The 18,250-nt window shown below is 43.6% G+C and overlaps 1 protein-coding gene across 1 annotated transcript; it reads right to left on the reverse strand.

Moving 5' to 3' along the window:
• Positions 1 to 615: 615 nt before the first annotated feature.
• Positions 616 to 17,789, reverse strand: meis2b (Meis homeobox 2b). The gene is made up of 13 exons (XM_010882287.4): positions 17,205 to 17,789; positions 16,663 to 16,895; positions 16,145 to 16,286; positions 15,827 to 15,877; positions 15,345 to 15,395; positions 14,997 to 15,143; positions 12,152 to 12,266; positions 7,566 to 7,705; positions 5,119 to 5,195; positions 3,802 to 3,860; positions 2,976 to 3,065; positions 2,698 to 2,795; positions 616 to 1,684 (listed from the first exon to the last, which is right to left on the reverse strand). The coding sequence occupies exons 1-12, from the start codon at positions 17,220 to 17,222 to the stop codon at positions 2,737 to 2,739; spliced, it is 1,182 nt and encodes a 393-aa protein (XP_010880589.1). The 5' UTR covers positions 17,223 to 17,789; the 3' UTR covers positions 616 to 1,684; positions 2,698 to 2,736.
• Between the last annotated feature and the right edge of the window lie 461 nt (positions 17,790 to 18,250).

Genomic DNA, 18,250 nt, shown 5'->3' on the forward strand with positions numbered 1-18,250 from the left:
ATATACGAACGAATTCATAAAGGTTTTGTTTAGGTCCATATTCAAATTCGTGTTTTCCTTTTTGCCAGGGGATTGAAATAACAACAATTAATTCGAAAATATATCTTGTCCAACCTTTTTTATTTCTTGACAGAGGCTTCCTCTGATATTTGGCCTGGGACTATTGTTCTTTTTAAATTGTCTTGATAAAAACGACCGATTGTGGCTTTGGGATGGTCTCCCTATTTCGAATAGATCATCCATCATTCCTGTCAGCCTCAATCGAATGAGAAAATGGCGACAGCAATTTCGTCCCATATCGACCAAAAAACGTAACCAATACCAATCGGACTAGTGTTGCGTTAATACAAACAAACAAAAAAACATTTTACAAAGTTAGGCATTATTTAATTTACTACATAGTAACACAGAGCTAATGTGTATATTTTGCCACAAATGCGAACGTAAATGTATCAAATTCTAAATCTTGTTCAAAGTAATTTATTAAATATATATTTAGTACAAAATATGAATTCGTGCTACCATATGCATTCTGTCATGAAAAGTGTAGGCTATTTCTTTTCCAGCAGAAAACAAAGATTGGCTGAAAAAAAGACTCCTCTAGAAGCACTGAGGTAAAGGTTTAAAATGAGTTTTTATTTTGGTTTTTAGTGCAGAACCCTTTCCCTCCTTCCTGTGTGCTATAAAACTATTTGAATATGATGTAGATGGAAGTCAGTCCAGGATCCACCCTACCAGTATAGAGCCCATGAACCCTTTCAGTACGATTCAGGAGAACACAGATCAATCAAAATCAAAACAGTAAAAAACAAATTGATTCAGTGCATGGGCAATAAAAACAACTGGGCAACATTCAGAATACAAATAAAAAGAGGGCTTTTTTTTTTTTTTTTTTGGGACCTGGATAGAGCTGCAGTTTGCAGTCACTCAAACTCAAGAGTCAATTTCTTCTTCTCTCTTTCACAGCACATGAAGGTGGGAGACAGTGATACACTCTCACTCTATAAACTAGTGACCACAAAGCGCAAACATGAACAGAACAGTCAAATGAAAAATCACAAGTCTATACACCACAACAGTTATTTAAACTCTTAGAGTCTTCATCGTCTTATTAGATATTCCACAGTGGTTGTTTTCAAATGGTATGTTCATAGGATGAAGCCTGTATGCCTGTGTGAGTGCGTCAGTGCATGTGTCTGTGTGTGCATGCACTTGTGTGCGCGTAAGTGTGTGTGTGTGTGTGTGTATACGGGCTGTGTGTATATACAATTGATTCAATATATCTTGGGCAAAGACTGAAAAGTTATGCTCCCCATGGTCCACCATTGTAGAAAAATAAATAAATAATTTAAAAAAGAAAACAAAAATGTGTCAAAATGTTGAGGTCATTTTAGCTTCCGTTGTTCATTTAGAAGTCTCTTTTCTTTTTAAGATTGTTGTCGTTCTTGTTGTTGTAGCTGTTATTTTTTACTAGCTCCTGGTCTTCCTCCAGGCATGGGGTTAGTAAAGGTCAAGGTGGGCGGGGCCTGTGCAGATGTGGGCGGTCCCAGGGTGGGTTTAGTCCTCTATTTTCCAGTGGTGGTGTGGCGGCCATGGTCAGATGATGGCTACATGCGTGACTGGAGTTACGCTCTCACTGGACCACGCGGCAAAATGGAATTTTCCCTGAGCAAACCATGGAGGCCTGAAAAAAAAGAAGCAGCCTGGGTCAGTCTCTTATACAAACATACCGTAACAAACTGCAAAATTGGACCCTAAATTGTTTAAGGTAAAGACATCGCCACACATGACCAAGTTAGTGAATTCTTAAAGTATTTACATAATTGGGACAGTTCTTGTTCAGTGGTGTAATTCTCAGGGGATTTCTAATAGATATCCTTTATGTATCTGGCTCCACCATGCATGCAGATAACCACATATTACTGCAAAACAGCACCACATAGAGACTGGGGTAAATGAGTCGCCATCACAATCAGCATACGGTCTCGCCACGGATGAAATTAGGGGAGAACAGTATCACGCCTCCTGTATTAAGCAGTAACAGTAACCAGTCAATGATCATTTAGTGAGAAATTGTTGGATGAAATAGTTTTAAAATGATATCACCAGCATTTATTCAGCTTGAGTGCATAAGATGTCTTTATGTGGGCCACATTTAAAATGTAGGCGATTGGCCATCACTGCTAAGGCCATCGCACTCTCTGGACTTCATTCTTAAAATCAGGGGAATTGTCAGGAAGGGAAAGGGGCTGCGTTGGCGGAATTGGCGCTTGGTGAAAAGTGAGGCGAACGCGAGCGGTCTCCCTATTTACATATAAAGAGCTCAATTAATCAAGGTAAGTGTCATTATAGCGGGGCTCATTGAGCAGTGGAGTGTGGGTGTTAAATAAAATCCGGTGAGCTCCAGTGCCTCCGGCAGGCGATACGTCTTGATTTGTGAACTGTCAGCAGGGCCAGAGAGCTGATAGGGCGAGAGGAGAACCCCACACTCTTAATCAGATCGAGCCCGAAGAAGGAGAGGAGGATGGAGAGTGAGGAGAAATTGAGAAAGAGAGAAATGGAGTGAGGGAGAGGGATAGAGGAGCTATTGAGGGAAGGAGGGGTGAGGAAAATGGAGATAAGAGAGGAATGGGAGAATGATGGAGGAGGGGGGCTTGTGGGTGTCAAATGTGGGAGAGAGATTGAGGCAGTGCTTACTTCACCATCTTCTTCAGGCTTGCCTCGGTTGGAAGGAGTTTACATGTAGTGCCACTGTCCATCCATGCCCATATTCATTCCCATGCCACCCATTGGTCCTGCAGAATGAGTGACACACAGAGGAACCAATTACAGGATTTAATCACAGGGCTGAATAAAAAAAATTCACAATAACACAATGTAAACCGAACTAAAGAATACTAACCAGGACTAACCAGGAAAAAAAAGAAGATTCTAGGCTACATTTGTAGAAAGAAAAAAACAACAAGGGTTCATACCGCCAGGCCGAATCCCCATGTGCTGCTGTCCGTCAAGTACAAAGCCTCCCATTGGTTGACCGTCAGGGCTATATGCTGTCCCCTGACCCACTGTGGATGTAGACATACAATACTAGATTATAATTACATTTCTATGGGTCAGTGTAGATATGTAATATTTTTATTTGTTTACATTTCTGTAGGTCAGTATAGCAATACGATACTAGATAATAATTACTTTTCCCTGATTCAGTATAAAGTCACAATATTATATTATAATTTAATTCATGTGTCAGTATACATTTATACTACTAGATTAAATTACATTTCTGTGGTTCAGTATTGAGATCGAATACAAGATCATAATATTTCTATGGGTCAATATAAAGATATAATACAATACAATTATTATATTTCTATGGGCTTGTATTCAGTACTAGATTACAATAATGTGTATGTGTCAGTATGAAGATATAATATAAGGTTATTTAAATAAAAATTAAAATAGAGATAGTATACAAGATTATAACAGTTCTATGTGTCAGTACAGAGATGTAATTTTAGATTATAATAACATGTCTATGTTCTGTATAGACATTTAACCCTAGATTATAATTACATTTCTGTGTGTCAGGATACAGATTTAATACTATTATAATTACATTTCTGTTGTCAGTATGTGCATTAGAAGAGATACATCATAAGAAAGAAGGAATAAATCATTATAATAAAAGTTCAATTGAATTATCCTTATCTACATTAGAAAATCATAAATTATGTCAAAATACATTACATGACAGAGCATCAATATCATCTAATTATCAATCAACCAATGGAAGTTGTTTACCAGCTCTATTAGATTGGTCAATCATAGGCTGTACTATTCTCCTTCTGGCATTGATGAACCTGAAGAGGAAAAGAAAATGGTGAGACATGAAGAGAACCTTAAAATCTATTTAGAACAACATGGCTGCAAAGTACACTAAGCTTCTGTTTTGCATTTATATCCCTGGTCCAGATAAAATAATCTTACACAATCAAAGCTTTCAGCATATTACAAAATATCCGGTTTTACTCCAGTTGCTCATGTCTTCTAGGATTAGACTGGTAATCATTCTTATTCTTATTGACATGATTTGGGGTATTTGGAGAAAGCTACACTGTCCATTGATGTGGGTTTAGCTCCTCTAGCCTCAGGCTGTGATAAGGGTAACAGCTTTGTCAATTCTGGGTAGAGACATACTGCTACCCAACTGAATGGACAGCTAGGTAAGCTAAGCATCTGTCTGATGTTGAATAAGTATACTGAAGTAGATCCCTGACTAAAACCCATACGCTGTTTAACTCTCAGGATTAAAGGGGCACGTCTATGTAATTATGTCTGTTGAGAACCTGATACACTTAAAGAAGTGAATCCTAGCATGGATTCTGGGACTAGAGAGGATTAATCGCGAGAAGCCAATGTCGTCTCAATTAATTCAAGCCTGACCTTGTTGTAAGCTCCAAGTAAAATGATGCTTTTCTGATGACACACCAGAACCGTATCCTGGAAAACCAAATCCAAAATCCCCCTATATATGTTCCTCTTTCCTCTGTGATCATTTGATTGGACCCCACCCCCTTCCCATAATGGGCTAAGCCATCTACAAAGGGTTCCAGGTTGCCGGGCCTTAAAGATGATTTAATCCATCATGTCATACATGTAAAATGAGTCTGGGAGTTTGTAGGTGGAGGAAGGTGTGTATGCGGAGGTGAGGGTTTGTCAGTATCTCTTAGTACACCATAGTACCTAATACCTTAGTACCTAACACCTTAGTACCTAACACCTTAGTACCTAAGACTTCCATTTAATTTTCATTTCTAATGAGCTCCTCTGAGGTGGCTGTAGGTAGGTCTGAACAGGAATGCATGCAGCCTGCCAATAATTAACAAAGAGAACATCAAGCTAAAGAAGAAAAACGACCAGAAAAGAAAGTAAGAAAAAAGGAAGGTACAATAAAAGACAGAAGGAAAGAAAAAAGCAGAAAAGACAAAGAAGAAAAAGAGATAATTCACAAAAGGACAGAAAGAAAAACAATGAGTGTAAGGAGGGACGAAAGAAAGGAAGGTTTGAAATTGAAGCACCAGGATTAGCGTTAGCGTGGGGTCTTTGGAGGTTAGTTACCAGTTATTGACTTGCAGAATGGTGAGCCCTGTGTCTTGTGCTAGCTGCTTCTTCTGTTCCTCTGAAGGATAGGGGTGCTGGGGTAGACCGATGACAGAAGAGAAAAAATACAAACGTCAAAGCTCCAGTATAAAGCACCCGGCGTTCATTCATTTAGAACAACATAAGACCCGGCTTGTTCCTTTCACACTCTAACGGCAAGTCAAACTCAGGAAATGTAATCAGGCCCTGTGACAGACTCACATCCACAGTGACCACAGGCATATATACACACAAGTCCATCTCTCCAGTTAGCATAAGCAACCCTGAACTACCAAGAGTGACCATTGATTGGCCCCTGAACACTCTGGGCTCAAAGTGCGTGGCATTGTTTGACATTATTGGACATTATTTGACATTATTTGACAAATGATCAGACGCGATACAAAGGGACACAATGGCCGTCTTTGTTGGGACCTGAATAGGAGCCGGCCCCTGTCCCGCGCCTCTCCGCTGGCGGTGTGACAGAGGGAGGGGGGCAGGCAGATGGCAGACAGAGGTGATCCATGTACAGGGTGCTGTCACGGCCGCAGCCACCTCCTGTGGTCACTGGGTGAGGGATGAGCTTCCAAGCGCTTCATGTTTAAACAGGTCTTTCAGGCACATACACGCGCACAAACACACACACACACGTAAACGCACTCAGTCCCAGCATCGGACACACATTTGCGAGCATCAGCACACACGTACACACCCACGCACGTGCGCGCAACTGCACGTACACTCACATACGCACACACGGCAAACACACATGCGCATAGAAACTGAAATGATGGGGACAAAGGCCATTGTTGCCGCTAGCGATCGTCATGGTCACCTCCCAGCTTGGTGGCTGACAGACTAGTGATGGATGGCTTATCACTCCTCCCTCCACCTTGAAGAACCCCTCTGTCTTCCAAAACCAAACCTTCTGCTAATGTCCCTGCTTAAGTCCAACTTAAGTCCAACCCACCTTCTCTCCAATTTACAACCCTCATAAGTAATGCTACTTTACTCAGGTCACAACCTGAGCTGTAGTTAAACAAGACGTATTCTTTTCTTTTTACATGCCTTATTTCAATTTCCTAGTGGAAGAAAGGGCCTACCGATGGAACAAGATGACCAACTGCATTTTAAATAGTGTAGTGAATGGTTGTTGTAACTGATGCAGCGCTTCACAGAGATCTGTCTCAATCACTACTGTAGATGGCGGTCTTCAGACAGTATGGCTTGCATGGAAACAAACAGCAACTGTATGTCCATGCTAATGGGCCAATAATGAATCCTAGAATGAATCTAAACCATCCACAGCTGCTTTCTCTAGAGCTTTGTAGAGGAGGATCTTTAGAGTTTCTTCTTAGAATTAGGGCCACAAAAGCTGGAGGCTAAGACTATCTAGAGAAGTTCCCCCCTTTTCCCTTCTCCGACCCCAGCCTCAACGGTAAAGTCGGGACAAAACATAATCCGTCTCCTTTCACAATTCACACCCTCTGCGGCCTGATGAATGCTTGATCGCCTGGGTGTTGCAATTGGACCATTCAAAGAACATTGAGGGGCCAAAGTCCCCTTCACATAGTGTTCACGAGGCACATCCTGCCACGACAAACACTTGTGCTTAACCAATTAGACTGAATAGGGACGGGGAACAGAGAGGGGATAATTCAATTAGCCCTTCTTTCCTCTCTTCTTTTTTATCTGGCGAATCTAAAGGTTGTTTTTTAGAGGAAAGGATTACTGCCTGAACAGGAGCTGTGTGGACGCTATTCACCGGCAAACAAATACGAATCTATGAAAACATCTAAGAGTGCGAAGAGGAGAGAAGTAGAAAAAGGATGGTAAGAAGGAGTAAGAAGGTGTTAGAAGCAGTAGCGGTGCGTGGACAAAAGGTGAAACCCCACATTGGGGACCGGTTGGAAGTCGTTGGAATGTGAGATAGCGTGGACTCAAAGGACTTGCATTCTGGGAAAGTAGTCCATTCGATTTCTGTAAAACGTGGTTCAGACGCTGAGTGGCATCAGTCCTAGTGTGTGACCGAGGGGCCACCGTTAGACAACGCACAATGCTGGTCTTTATAACGCCCAATGTGCCTTCACCTCAATCACGGTTTGTATGAGGAAAACATCATAGAAACAACTGTTCCGCGAAGGACCACAAAGCCACAGGCCGATGTCCTTGCGTTGACGCGCAGTATTGGATGCAAGGCGGCAGTCTCTTCCCTCTAGAGGTACTTGGCCGACTCTCAGGGGCACTTGAGGAGAGTCATAGGACGTATAAGCACGTAGGCTTCATGTAAATTGATCCTATTCAACATCGCTTGCACGCGAGGGTGTGCTGTGGCCATGGAGAGCGATCTGACCGCGTTAAAACTAGCACCACCCCAATTAGGCCGACAAGCTGAAGCCAGGACTTGGTTTAACCCGTTGTCTTACCGTAAGGTGCTGGAAGAGCCACGCACGCATGATATTGGTGGCCACTTTGGGGAAGATGCCCCTCTTCTTCTGCCTCTTCTTGTCCTGGTCGTCTTCGTCCCCTGTGCCCGGTGACGCCAGGCTGTTGTCGAGCCCGTCGCCTGCGACAGAACACAAAGTGGAGAGGTGGAGGGATACGTTAGGAGAGAGGAGGCGATAGCTCAGACACATCACCTCAGCTGGCCACAAACACGACCAAAGGGCAACAGAGGTCTAAGGGAAGGGCGACAGGATAGCACGACCATCTTGAACATTTGCACCTCCTCATCTGCACTCTCCAGTGTCTGGATAATGAAGAGCGCTTCATGTAGTGAGAGAGCTCAATAAAAAAAAACCCAAGCTATTAATTCAATCTGAGCTGCACGTTTGACATGAAGTAATGACTGCGGGAGCTGGGCTGTACGCTTGACATGAGGTAATGAACGTCAGAGTCATGACTGGACACAATGTTCAGACGGATGCATTTTTATTTTTCTCCATCGCCGTTTGATACAGACTAATTACATCCCATTTTAGGGAAAAATGTAACTAACAAAAACTAGAATTGAAACTTAATTGTTGAGGTACGGGAAGCCACTAAAAGCTGTAATAGACATTGGCCAGGGATGTGTGGGAGGTTGGGGGTGGGGGTCTGCGGTCATTTCCCCCTCAAGCCCCAGTGTGTTCAGTGACCCACCCCCAACACAGCCCTCCAGTCTGTCTGCGTTGGATTGTCTGACTCACACGGGTACACAAACAAACGCAAAAAAAACACACAGCCCCTTTTTCTCCTCCTGGCGTGATTAGCATGGCGTCCTCGTTGGATTTCAACAGGAACCCTTGCACGGATCAATTCCGGGAGGCTCCCTTTTAATCTGAGATTTCCGCGGCTTCATCCCCAGCCTCCGCTCCTCCTTGCTCCCCATCGCAGCATCCTCTGTGCACTCCCTCCCTCTGTCTCTGTCCTCTCCCTCTACGCCATTAATTGTGCATCAGCCGAGATGATTTACTTTTAACAGTGGTGGTTATTTTTCTTGCCCTCGGGGCAGAGATGCCTTGAAAGCCTGCCTGGAGGGCACGTGAATAATGCATCTGAGAGACTCCTCCCCCGAGGCGGGGCAGAAACCCTACTTTTCTTAAGATTCACCCTGGCATGTCTTTTTGTTTTTGGGGATGCATCAATCAAGGGGCTTCTATATATGCGTCCATATTCATGCATAAATATTTCAGCTAATGAATATCGACATTAAAAAGGATGAGTCGAACTGAGTGGGCTGGCGTTGGGACGTGGGTGAGGGGAGGAGGGGTGGGAGTTCTGACGGATGGTGGAGTCCGAGTACAGGACAGGGCACGCGTCTGTTGGTCAATGTCCATCGCTTACGTGATGCTTCACTTTGTTTGTCCTGTCCATCTATAGACGCTCTAAAAAGCTTTTGGTCGGAAAGGAACTGAGGAAATGTTTCAGTTGGTTGCTGGTGGAAAGTACTGTGCAGACAGTTAATATCTCCCAGGCTTAGAGGTGTGTCTTGTTTCAGAAATTCCTTGAGTGGTGAAATAATCAATAAAAACATTATCAATCAGTGGATGAACATGTGTTGCTTAAACTGCTGTGGGTGCAGTGAATGACTGGAATAAACACTGGTCACTTTAAACCCTCATGTGCCTGATCCAAATAATGGATTAAAACAGAAACAGAAAAAGGACATGAATAAAGGACAAAACAGACAGAACTCACTAGCACGCCCTAATTATATCTAAGGAGCGTCAACCCCCCCCCCCCCACACTCACTCACACACACACACACACACACATACACTGCTGTATCCCTCTTTTTTCCTCTGCTCCAGAGAGGGAAGGCCGCAGGGCAGATCTACCGCTACGCTAATCGCTTCTGACTGTTCCCTGGCAACTCAGCCAATCTAACCAGTGTGACGGTGCACTGCTCTCAAAGTCGTACCCGCGGAACGCTCCTTCCCTGGCCTATCCCCCTCGCCCGCCCGCCCGCCCGCCCGCTCCCTCCTTCCCAGCCTTGCTCCAGTGTCTACACGCGTGACACAGAGGGGGGCGGCCTGCTGCCACGGGGAGGACTGGAGTATCGCCCGGGGCGCTTTTGGGAAAACAGCACCTTAAGATATGAAGAGAGAGGCAGCCTTGGCTGACTTCCACTTCCACTCTCAACCTTCTCAGTGTCTCTCTCTTCCTCTCCGTCTCTCTCTCTTCGTCTCCCTCCCTCTCTCTCTCTCTCTCTCTCTCTCTCATCGACGACCTGTGTTCCCTACAGTTAGGTATGAACTGGGACAACTAGATGAGTCCAGAGGATCCACGTGATGACACATCCGTCCAAGACGAAGTGCAGGGTGGGCTACCGGCTAGCAGAACTGATTGCTGTATCGCGGTCTGCATCAGTGATGCCAACCCAGTGCAGCCTGCCTAATGAGCTCACCGGGACCCTGATCCATCACCGATGACACCTCTCAGCCCCTCCTGTTATTACCCATGATGCATGCTGCTAAATAGGAGCTGCTGTCTGGAAGCTTTCCAAGACACTGGGAATCCTATAGTGGGAAGATGTTGACGATTGCTGGATTTTCTTATATACTGTGAATATATTCAGGATTGTTATATATCCTATTGATTTGGACTGTTAAATGCTACGGGTGAGGTTGTGATGAACACTAGTAACTCCCATGTCTCACTCCCTTGTTTTTTGTGGGAATATTTTGTGACAGGCTCTATAGGGACATTGGCCTCCAGTGTTAGTAGAGTGTGACGTCATTGGTATGTCACCACCAGCAACACTGGATTCCAACTTCGGCGGACACACAAAAAAGACTCTGACTGCATCCTGTTTCTTCTCTCACTGCATTCCCCTCTTTCTAAACACCAGTGTACAGGAGATTCACAGCAGCTAGCTCCCCTTGGGTTCTGTTCCTTTTGTTTTGTTTTTGCCTTTGTGATGGACATTCCAAGTCCCGCCCCCTGAAAGCATTCCTAAGATAGCTCAGCCCCTTTAGCTCGGCCCCCGTGCCTCAAATGAGAGAGTCCCCCTGGGGGAGGTGGTATCAAAGAGAAGTCCCTCTGCATATATCACACAGCTTACAAGGAAACAACCAAAGACTGTAAGCCATGGGTTAGCGGTTAGCCACATGGCTAACATAGTTAGCCAAACCATAACCATACCACCAGCCAACCACGTATCAACTATCTGTGGTTGACACTACATGGCAACCACACAGAAACCCACCACAAGGCTTCCCCATTAAAGAAGTCTGTAGGTTAACCCTTTAAATACTGTTAGTATTGTCCCAGAGCACCATGACTACTGTCCAGTAGGACAATAGAGGGTCCCTCACAGAAGCAGGTGCTTTGAAGAGCACGGGTAATCTTCTAACCAGGTCTTCACTGGTAACGTAAGGTCCCCACCTTGGCCCCCGGTTCTCTTCCTATGTTAAAGGTGTTTGCTTTCCTCATCCCCTTGAATGAGAAAAGGGCATGGAAACAAGGAGAGAAAAAAAGGGCAAAGAGGCCACAGGAGGGGCAAGAGGAGCAGCAGGTAGGCACGGCAGCATCAGATCCTGCTACCAGTTGCTCGGACTCCAGGCCTCTGATCATTCCGTGCCTTTTTCTCCCCTTTGTTCCACCATACATAAAGTGTCTCTGTCCTCCCCAGCTACCCAGCAGGGGTTATTGTGCTTCCCCCCGTCCTTATGCATTCTCTAACCAGGTCAAAAGGGCAGGGAAGCATGGACCTTTTCCCCCCCTGTTGTTAAAAAAAAAGCCATCTCAGGGAACCAGGGAAAATCAAAACATTGACACCTTCCTCTCTGGGATGACATTAAAAATAATGGAAGCCTGGAAAATAAAGTTCACTTCACATGTTTTCAGGCGGTTCAGACTTGTAAAGAAGCTTTGGTAAAATCAGAGGAGGAAGGGACTTAATCTGTGTTTCTGGCTCTCCTTTCATCCTTAAATATTGCTCTTGTCTTGCAAAGCATCCTCCCTTTGTCTGGTTTAATGCCCTCGCTATTGATCCCTAATGGGCAGAGGGTGGTACGTTGCTTTAAAGTCTGTTCTATTTTTACTGTGGCCATAGGAGAGAAAAACAAAAACAAGTCATAAAACCCTTACAGCTTCCAAAGAGCAAATCACAGGCCCAATTTAGAGCAGGCACATGGACCACAACCCATGAAGCCAACTCTACAGCCATGCCAGGGGCAGTCATGGAAAACCAGTAATTGGCAATAATGGCACTAATCAGACAAGCCATCATAAAACCAAGACCGGATCAAACTACTGAACTATTTCTACAACTTGACCTGGCTAACTGATAAAACTACAAAGTCATCATCAAAACCCTGTGGAGTAGATTCAACGACAGCCAGTTATCAACTGTCCGATTGATAAGACTGAGCAACAACAACTGCTTATCATTAGAATCTCTGGAAAGGCAAAGTTTGCCCTAAAAGCCCACAAGTAAAGAAAAGATCCTTGCATTTGTATGGGGGTCTGTGCCGAGGTCAACCTTTGATATGGAGTTGAGTGTAAAGATAAGCTGTGGGTCTCTTACCGAGTTCACTGCTGTTGTCCCCACTCTGGGAGACGTGACCCCCACTGGAGGGCCCTGGGGTACCCACGGAGGGCGTGGAGTGGGCGTCATCCAGGTCTCTCCAGGATGCCGGGTTCTGGGGTCCACAGAGAGGGTCATTGGGTTATCAACATATCCCCCCATTCCGGCCACACACCAGGAGAGGAGGGAGGGGGGGGGGGGGGGGGAGAGAGAGAGAAAGATCCCATTAGAATGTGCTGGATACAGTCTGCAATTACTCAACATTAGTGTAACTCCCGGACACGCACGGACACACAGCATCGCACAGTATTGGACAATATGCCTGTGATGTCAATAAGAAAACAGAGCAAGTGCAAAGCAATAGATAAACCAATAACCCCAAAATCAAACTCACCATTATCTCTGAGATTGAGTGGTGGCAAAAAAAAAAAAAAAAACGAATGCCGAAACCCAATATTCAGCTAAACAGGCTAAATCTGATAAGGCAAAACTGAACAGCAACAGAGCTCCAAGCAACACTCCCTTCTACTCCCTTTCACGTGTCTCAACTGATTCTGAAGCCCGGATTCTGCCCGGACCCCTTTTTATTTGGGCCATATCGAGGCAGGGACTATTGCACTTTAGACGGTCGTATGCCGATAGCCGGCAGAGCAACCTCTTCAGCCTCTTCCTGCGTCAGCTGTTTGCCGGATGGCGCTCAGATGAAGGGCTCAGGCAATGACGAGAATAATCACGCAACAATGGGAGCGCTGTGTGAATGAGGACTCTCCATAGTCTGGACGAGCAGAACCCCCTTTTCCATCTTAACGCGCAGTAATTACAAAGCTGTTTGTGTGGCGGCCCCATTCAAAGTGCCATGTGTTTTCACGTTTATCAAGCTAATGAAGGGGGTTCTTTACTCACTCAAACCCCAGCTGTTAGGACTAGATGAATTACTGATATGGTGTGGTCTATCTAAGAATGTAGCACAGATATTGAGATCCCTAAAGGAAGGGAAGCCGGTTTGATGTTTAAGACATGATAACATCTAGACTGATATCAACTCTTAAACAACTAAAATCACTCTGAGCGTTATCACTCCGTAACTTTCAGATAAAAACATGGTTGGAAAGGTGCTCTATTATGGCTATGGGCTGGGATGTAGACCCACTCGAAGAGAGATATACGAGCTCGCATGTGAGAAAGGACAAAATAGTGGAAGAGCATGAAGACTTTCTTACCCTAACTCATTTTAAGATAGTGACATAATGTAGCCTTCCCTAGAGAAACAGAACATAGTTACTAACACAACTGCCCACCAGTTCAGTTTATTCTCCCTAAAGTCAGACAGCGGCTGACAGAATAACGCAAGCAGGAAAGACTGGAAATGGAGGTTAAACGTGCTTTTGTCAACACAACTAATATCATTTGCATGTTCCCCTCAAACACAAACACGTCCCAATATACAGAGAGGTGGACATTCATACTGAACTGTTCCGTGTGTGTTCTGCATTGTGCCCCAACACCCAGAGAATTACAGGCCATACATTACGTAGAGGCGGGTGGGTTCCTATTTGGGCATGACGCTTGCATGACTGACATACGTACAATGTATGCCGACATGGTCCCTTCGGAATAACATTGTCTGCCATGGCGTAATAAGACTATACCAGTATAATGTGAAGGTGCACTGGGTCCCAGTTCAACCAGCAGATCATCCTGCCCTGTCAGGGAAATTAACCTTGAATAACGGTTATGTGTGGAATTAATCAATCGATGTAATGCAACAATGCCCAAAAATGAAAATGCAATGGGAGTAAAAGGTTTCTGGTAGTTATAAGTGGCCTACTTTCAACAAACCTAGCATGCATGAATATATTGTAATAGACAAAGTTGACCGACAAAGTTCCTGCCACTGCTTCAGTCCACTGGGTTAAATGGATCACGCCATCTGAATTGACATGTTTGTGTGTGTGTGTGTGTGGGGGGGGGGGGGGGGGGGTGTATGTATTCGGAAGAGGAAGTGGAGGGTGCACCCTAGGGGCCCATGGTTTGACAAAGACCCCCCTCTTTACCGACAATAATAATCTGATTGGTTTAGCATTCAAGTGTAAAATCAGACACTAGTCATGAGTCCTCCAAAAGAAGGAGTAGGGAAGACCAAAGAGCTGAACTCTTCCACATACAGACCTTCATCACCATCATCCTCTATATTATCTCCATGCAAAAGCATGAAAAATGCTATATCGACAAGTATTGAAAAAAAATCGAAATATACATTGCAAATTCATAATAAGCATCCATTATAGTCTAAAAAATACTGGAGACAAGCAGATGCCTTTATGTAAAGCAACTTGCTGTCATACGTGTGTGTCATTTTCTTTCACCATTTTTGATTACCCTTTTTGATAGATTATTATTTTATTTTGACAGAGTAAAAGAATGAGGGGAAACTTAATTAAATGAAAATATCTCTTGCATTCCCCCTCTTTTGCGTGACAAAATAAAATGGGAGCACGCACACACACTCACACACACACACACACGCACACACACGCACGCGCGCACACACACAGAGAAATCTAAATACAATACATACGGACTGACTGTCAAATGTTTTGCACTTTTTTCCCACACACCAATGTGCTATAGATATTTTTTGTTGATATTTTATTAAAACTACATGTTTAAAATACCAAAACATTTAATTGGAACTTGTACATAAAACATGTATTTGTTTATTAATTAAACAAATTCTAAACTGCTCATGATCTTGCAATTTTTTTCTTCTAAACACTATTGACGCAATTACTTCCCTGTGTCAAAATCAGTACCAATATCCAATAATTTCGAACCCGAGACTCACGTGGTCTGCTAGATTTGTAGAGGATCCCGTCAGGTCATCAAAGTCGGATTTGCAGCCATCTCGATCGTCTATGACCAAGTCGATGGGCATTTTGCCTTTCAAACAACTGATGTACCGATGGCAGAAATTGTCACATAGCTCGTGCACCTATTTCAAGAAAATGCAAGTTAGCAGCACCCTTTGTACAGGTCATCCGAGCAGAAGCTAAGGTTATTGTATGTTATTTTTTGGTATGTTATTTTGACCAAAAATAGGCCTATAATAAAACAAACACAAACATTAAAAAACAAAAAATAAAGCAAGCATTATATAAATGATAAGGTAGGTCGAGAATCCAAAAAACATTACCTTCTCTAATTCCAAAAGGTGAAATCGTAATACTTGAATAGCTTGGATCATCTGGAAACATAAAATATAAGTCAGGCTTTAGTCATATACCGAGAAGTTTATCTCAAATGGATAGTAACTATGTCATAAATGGATGAATGCACACTGTAGGCCAATACCGTAAAATATTGATATGTTACATTACGTTATATGACTTTAAACAATGTATTTTCTTATTCGAATAAAATCATTAGCACAGAAATGGCTCCTTGACTCTTTGCTTTGGGGATGCCTAAGGCAAGGAGCTCTCCCGCTCCGCGCAGCACAGGAGCAGAATAGGACTTTGCCTACGACTCGTCGAGTTTCCTGTTGCTCCTTCAAACGAATGTACTGAATATTCTTGTTGTTTTCAAACAAAGTAAACTTAAACATTACTGTATCAAAGATTTTTTTCCTGCTGCGCTACTGGCGCATTACAAGTGGATATGTGATGTTTCACTTACCAAGTTATCCAATTCTGGATTCGACGAAAATAACGGTTTCTCTGCACGTATCTGTAAAGAAAAAATAAATTGTAAATTGTCAGCGCACAACAATCAATCAGTCCGTCAGTTAGTCCATCAATCGATCAATCACCTAATCAATCAAACAGACCACCAATCAGCTAATCAATCACTCACCCATCAATCAAACATGAAATAAATCAAGGAAAATATGTTTAACGTTTACATTCCATTATAATTCATGGCTACAGTAGTAAATCAATAATTTATCCCAATTTTGGATAAGATAAAACGGGGTTTATCATAAACCACAAGTACCTGTTTTGCAAAGACGGCAATGTCTTCGTTGAATGAGTCTGATGAGCAAACATCGCCGCCCGCTACACCAGGCTCCCTCGGCGTGCATGTTGCCAATTCACACTTCTCAAACACCAGTGCTAGCAAAGGGAATAGCGGGTGACTGCAAGATGATGGAACAAAACATCAAGCTGTGTTTTCTCTTTCAATGACCAAGGAATATTAGGTAACATTGTGAACAATTTGACTGACATGCATTTTATTCGTGTCATATATTTGTTTATTATATGCGATACTTAAAATACACAAGGGAGTGCCTCCACTCTTGATATGCTGCTCTTGAGATCTGATATGCTGCTCAAATAGCCCTAGATTTGTTGTGCCATCGACATATTCGGTTTACGCACGTAGCTTATAGTAAGTTCAAACTTCCCTGACTTAATGCTTGTAAATACTTTATCCACTTGTAACTTCACTTAACAGTCTACAGCAAGAACACAAAAAAACAGAGCAAGGCTTGGCAAAATTCTTATGCGCACCCATATATTTGATCTTTGTCTCTTTTCAGTGCGTCGTTCACGGCGCTGCCCATGCTGCTGGGCATGATGTTGTGTGGTGCGTGGGCTCCATAGTGCTGGGTTGGATGTGGAGGCGGACCGTGGTTCAGATGGTGGACTTGGGGAAGCGGCCGCGGAGCGTGAGGGTCACCATACATGGACGCTGGTAGTCCAACTCCGTCCATCCCACCACCATAGTGGGCCAGCTCATCGTACTGGATGGAGAAAGACTGCGTTAAGTGTGAGAAACTCGTGGACTCGAGTTCAAGCATACTGTTGGTATGTTTCTATCACATTCATATCGTAGGCTACAGACAAGCCCCCCAAACACAGGGAATGAGAACGTCTGTCAACATCAAATCAAATGTCTCCTGCACGCAAAATAGAACACACCTAATACTGGTTGCAGGCGAGGACCTTATACTTTCCAGTATTCCAAATAGACTTTGCGGTCAAACTCATCATGAGGCAGACGTTTAAAGTAAACTAAGAAATTACAAATTACAAGTGCTGTAAAGACATACCCTTTGCGCCATCGACATGCGCTTGTTTTGGAGATACAGAAGGGCAAGAAACTGCTACTCAATCCGCAGAGAAGGTTATGTATCAAATTGCTGCCGTTTTACATCCAATTGGGTATTGTAATCCGCAGTGGCATTAAAAAGGAAGCCCACAGCAAGGTGAAGATGCGTATTTAAAAATGATTAGTAATGCAATAGCGCAATTATGGGAAACATCACCATAACGTATAAGACGAATCAGAACAGTCGGTTAAAAGTTTTTCCAATTAGCACACTGACAACCCTTGTATCGTTCCTGCTGTCATTCATAGAGACTGGATGTCAAGATAATAGCCTATATCGTGCATATAGAGTGTTAGTTCCAGTCTATTCCTTCCAAAGTATTTTCCTTCCCTTTTTAACGAAACGGAAAAAGAAATAACGTCCCGGGATAAGCAGGCTATATCGATGCGTTTGTCCTCGTGGCCATTTCCTCCGGCTCTGAAATGTGAGGGTGTCAGCGAATGTAAGCAGGTTGGCTGTGAGCGCGCTTATAGGATTGAGTGGCTCCACTGATCAGCAAGAGAAGGTGATGACGGAACCCGGAAAGAGGGAGGGTTTAACAAGTCCCATAAAGCTAAAATAAAAGAGGTCTGGAGCGATGTCCGTGACACTCCAGTGAATGTTGTTTGCATTGGATAAGACCCAGGGTGACGCAAAATAACTGTCACGTCTTGTCACCAAAGCGGCGAGGATATCCACTGCAATTAGCCTTTGCAAGGATTTTGGTAGATGGCAATTAAATACTTCAAACATTCCCATTGAACATTACCGCAAGAATCTTTGTTTTAATGACCTAACTTTTCCAATGTCTGATCCTGAACCAGTTGCCTGGGCCTAAAGCTTTGGAATGGGAAAAGCAGTGTTGAGAAGCGTTCATTACGATGAGGGTTGTGAGGTTGGAGGATGGGTAAAAGGAACATTATTTCCCTCTTTCTATTATGATAAAGCTAAAATCATTTGCTTACATCATGTCGTGCATAACGGTCTATTGCATATAACAGCGTAGT

Source organism: Esox lucius, chromosome 18 (genome assembly GCF_011004845.1).
Source record: "Esox lucius isolate fEsoLuc1 chromosome 18, fEsoLuc1.pri, whole genome shotgun sequence".
NCBI lineage: Eukaryota > Metazoa > Chordata > Actinopteri > Esociformes > Esocidae > Esox > Esox lucius.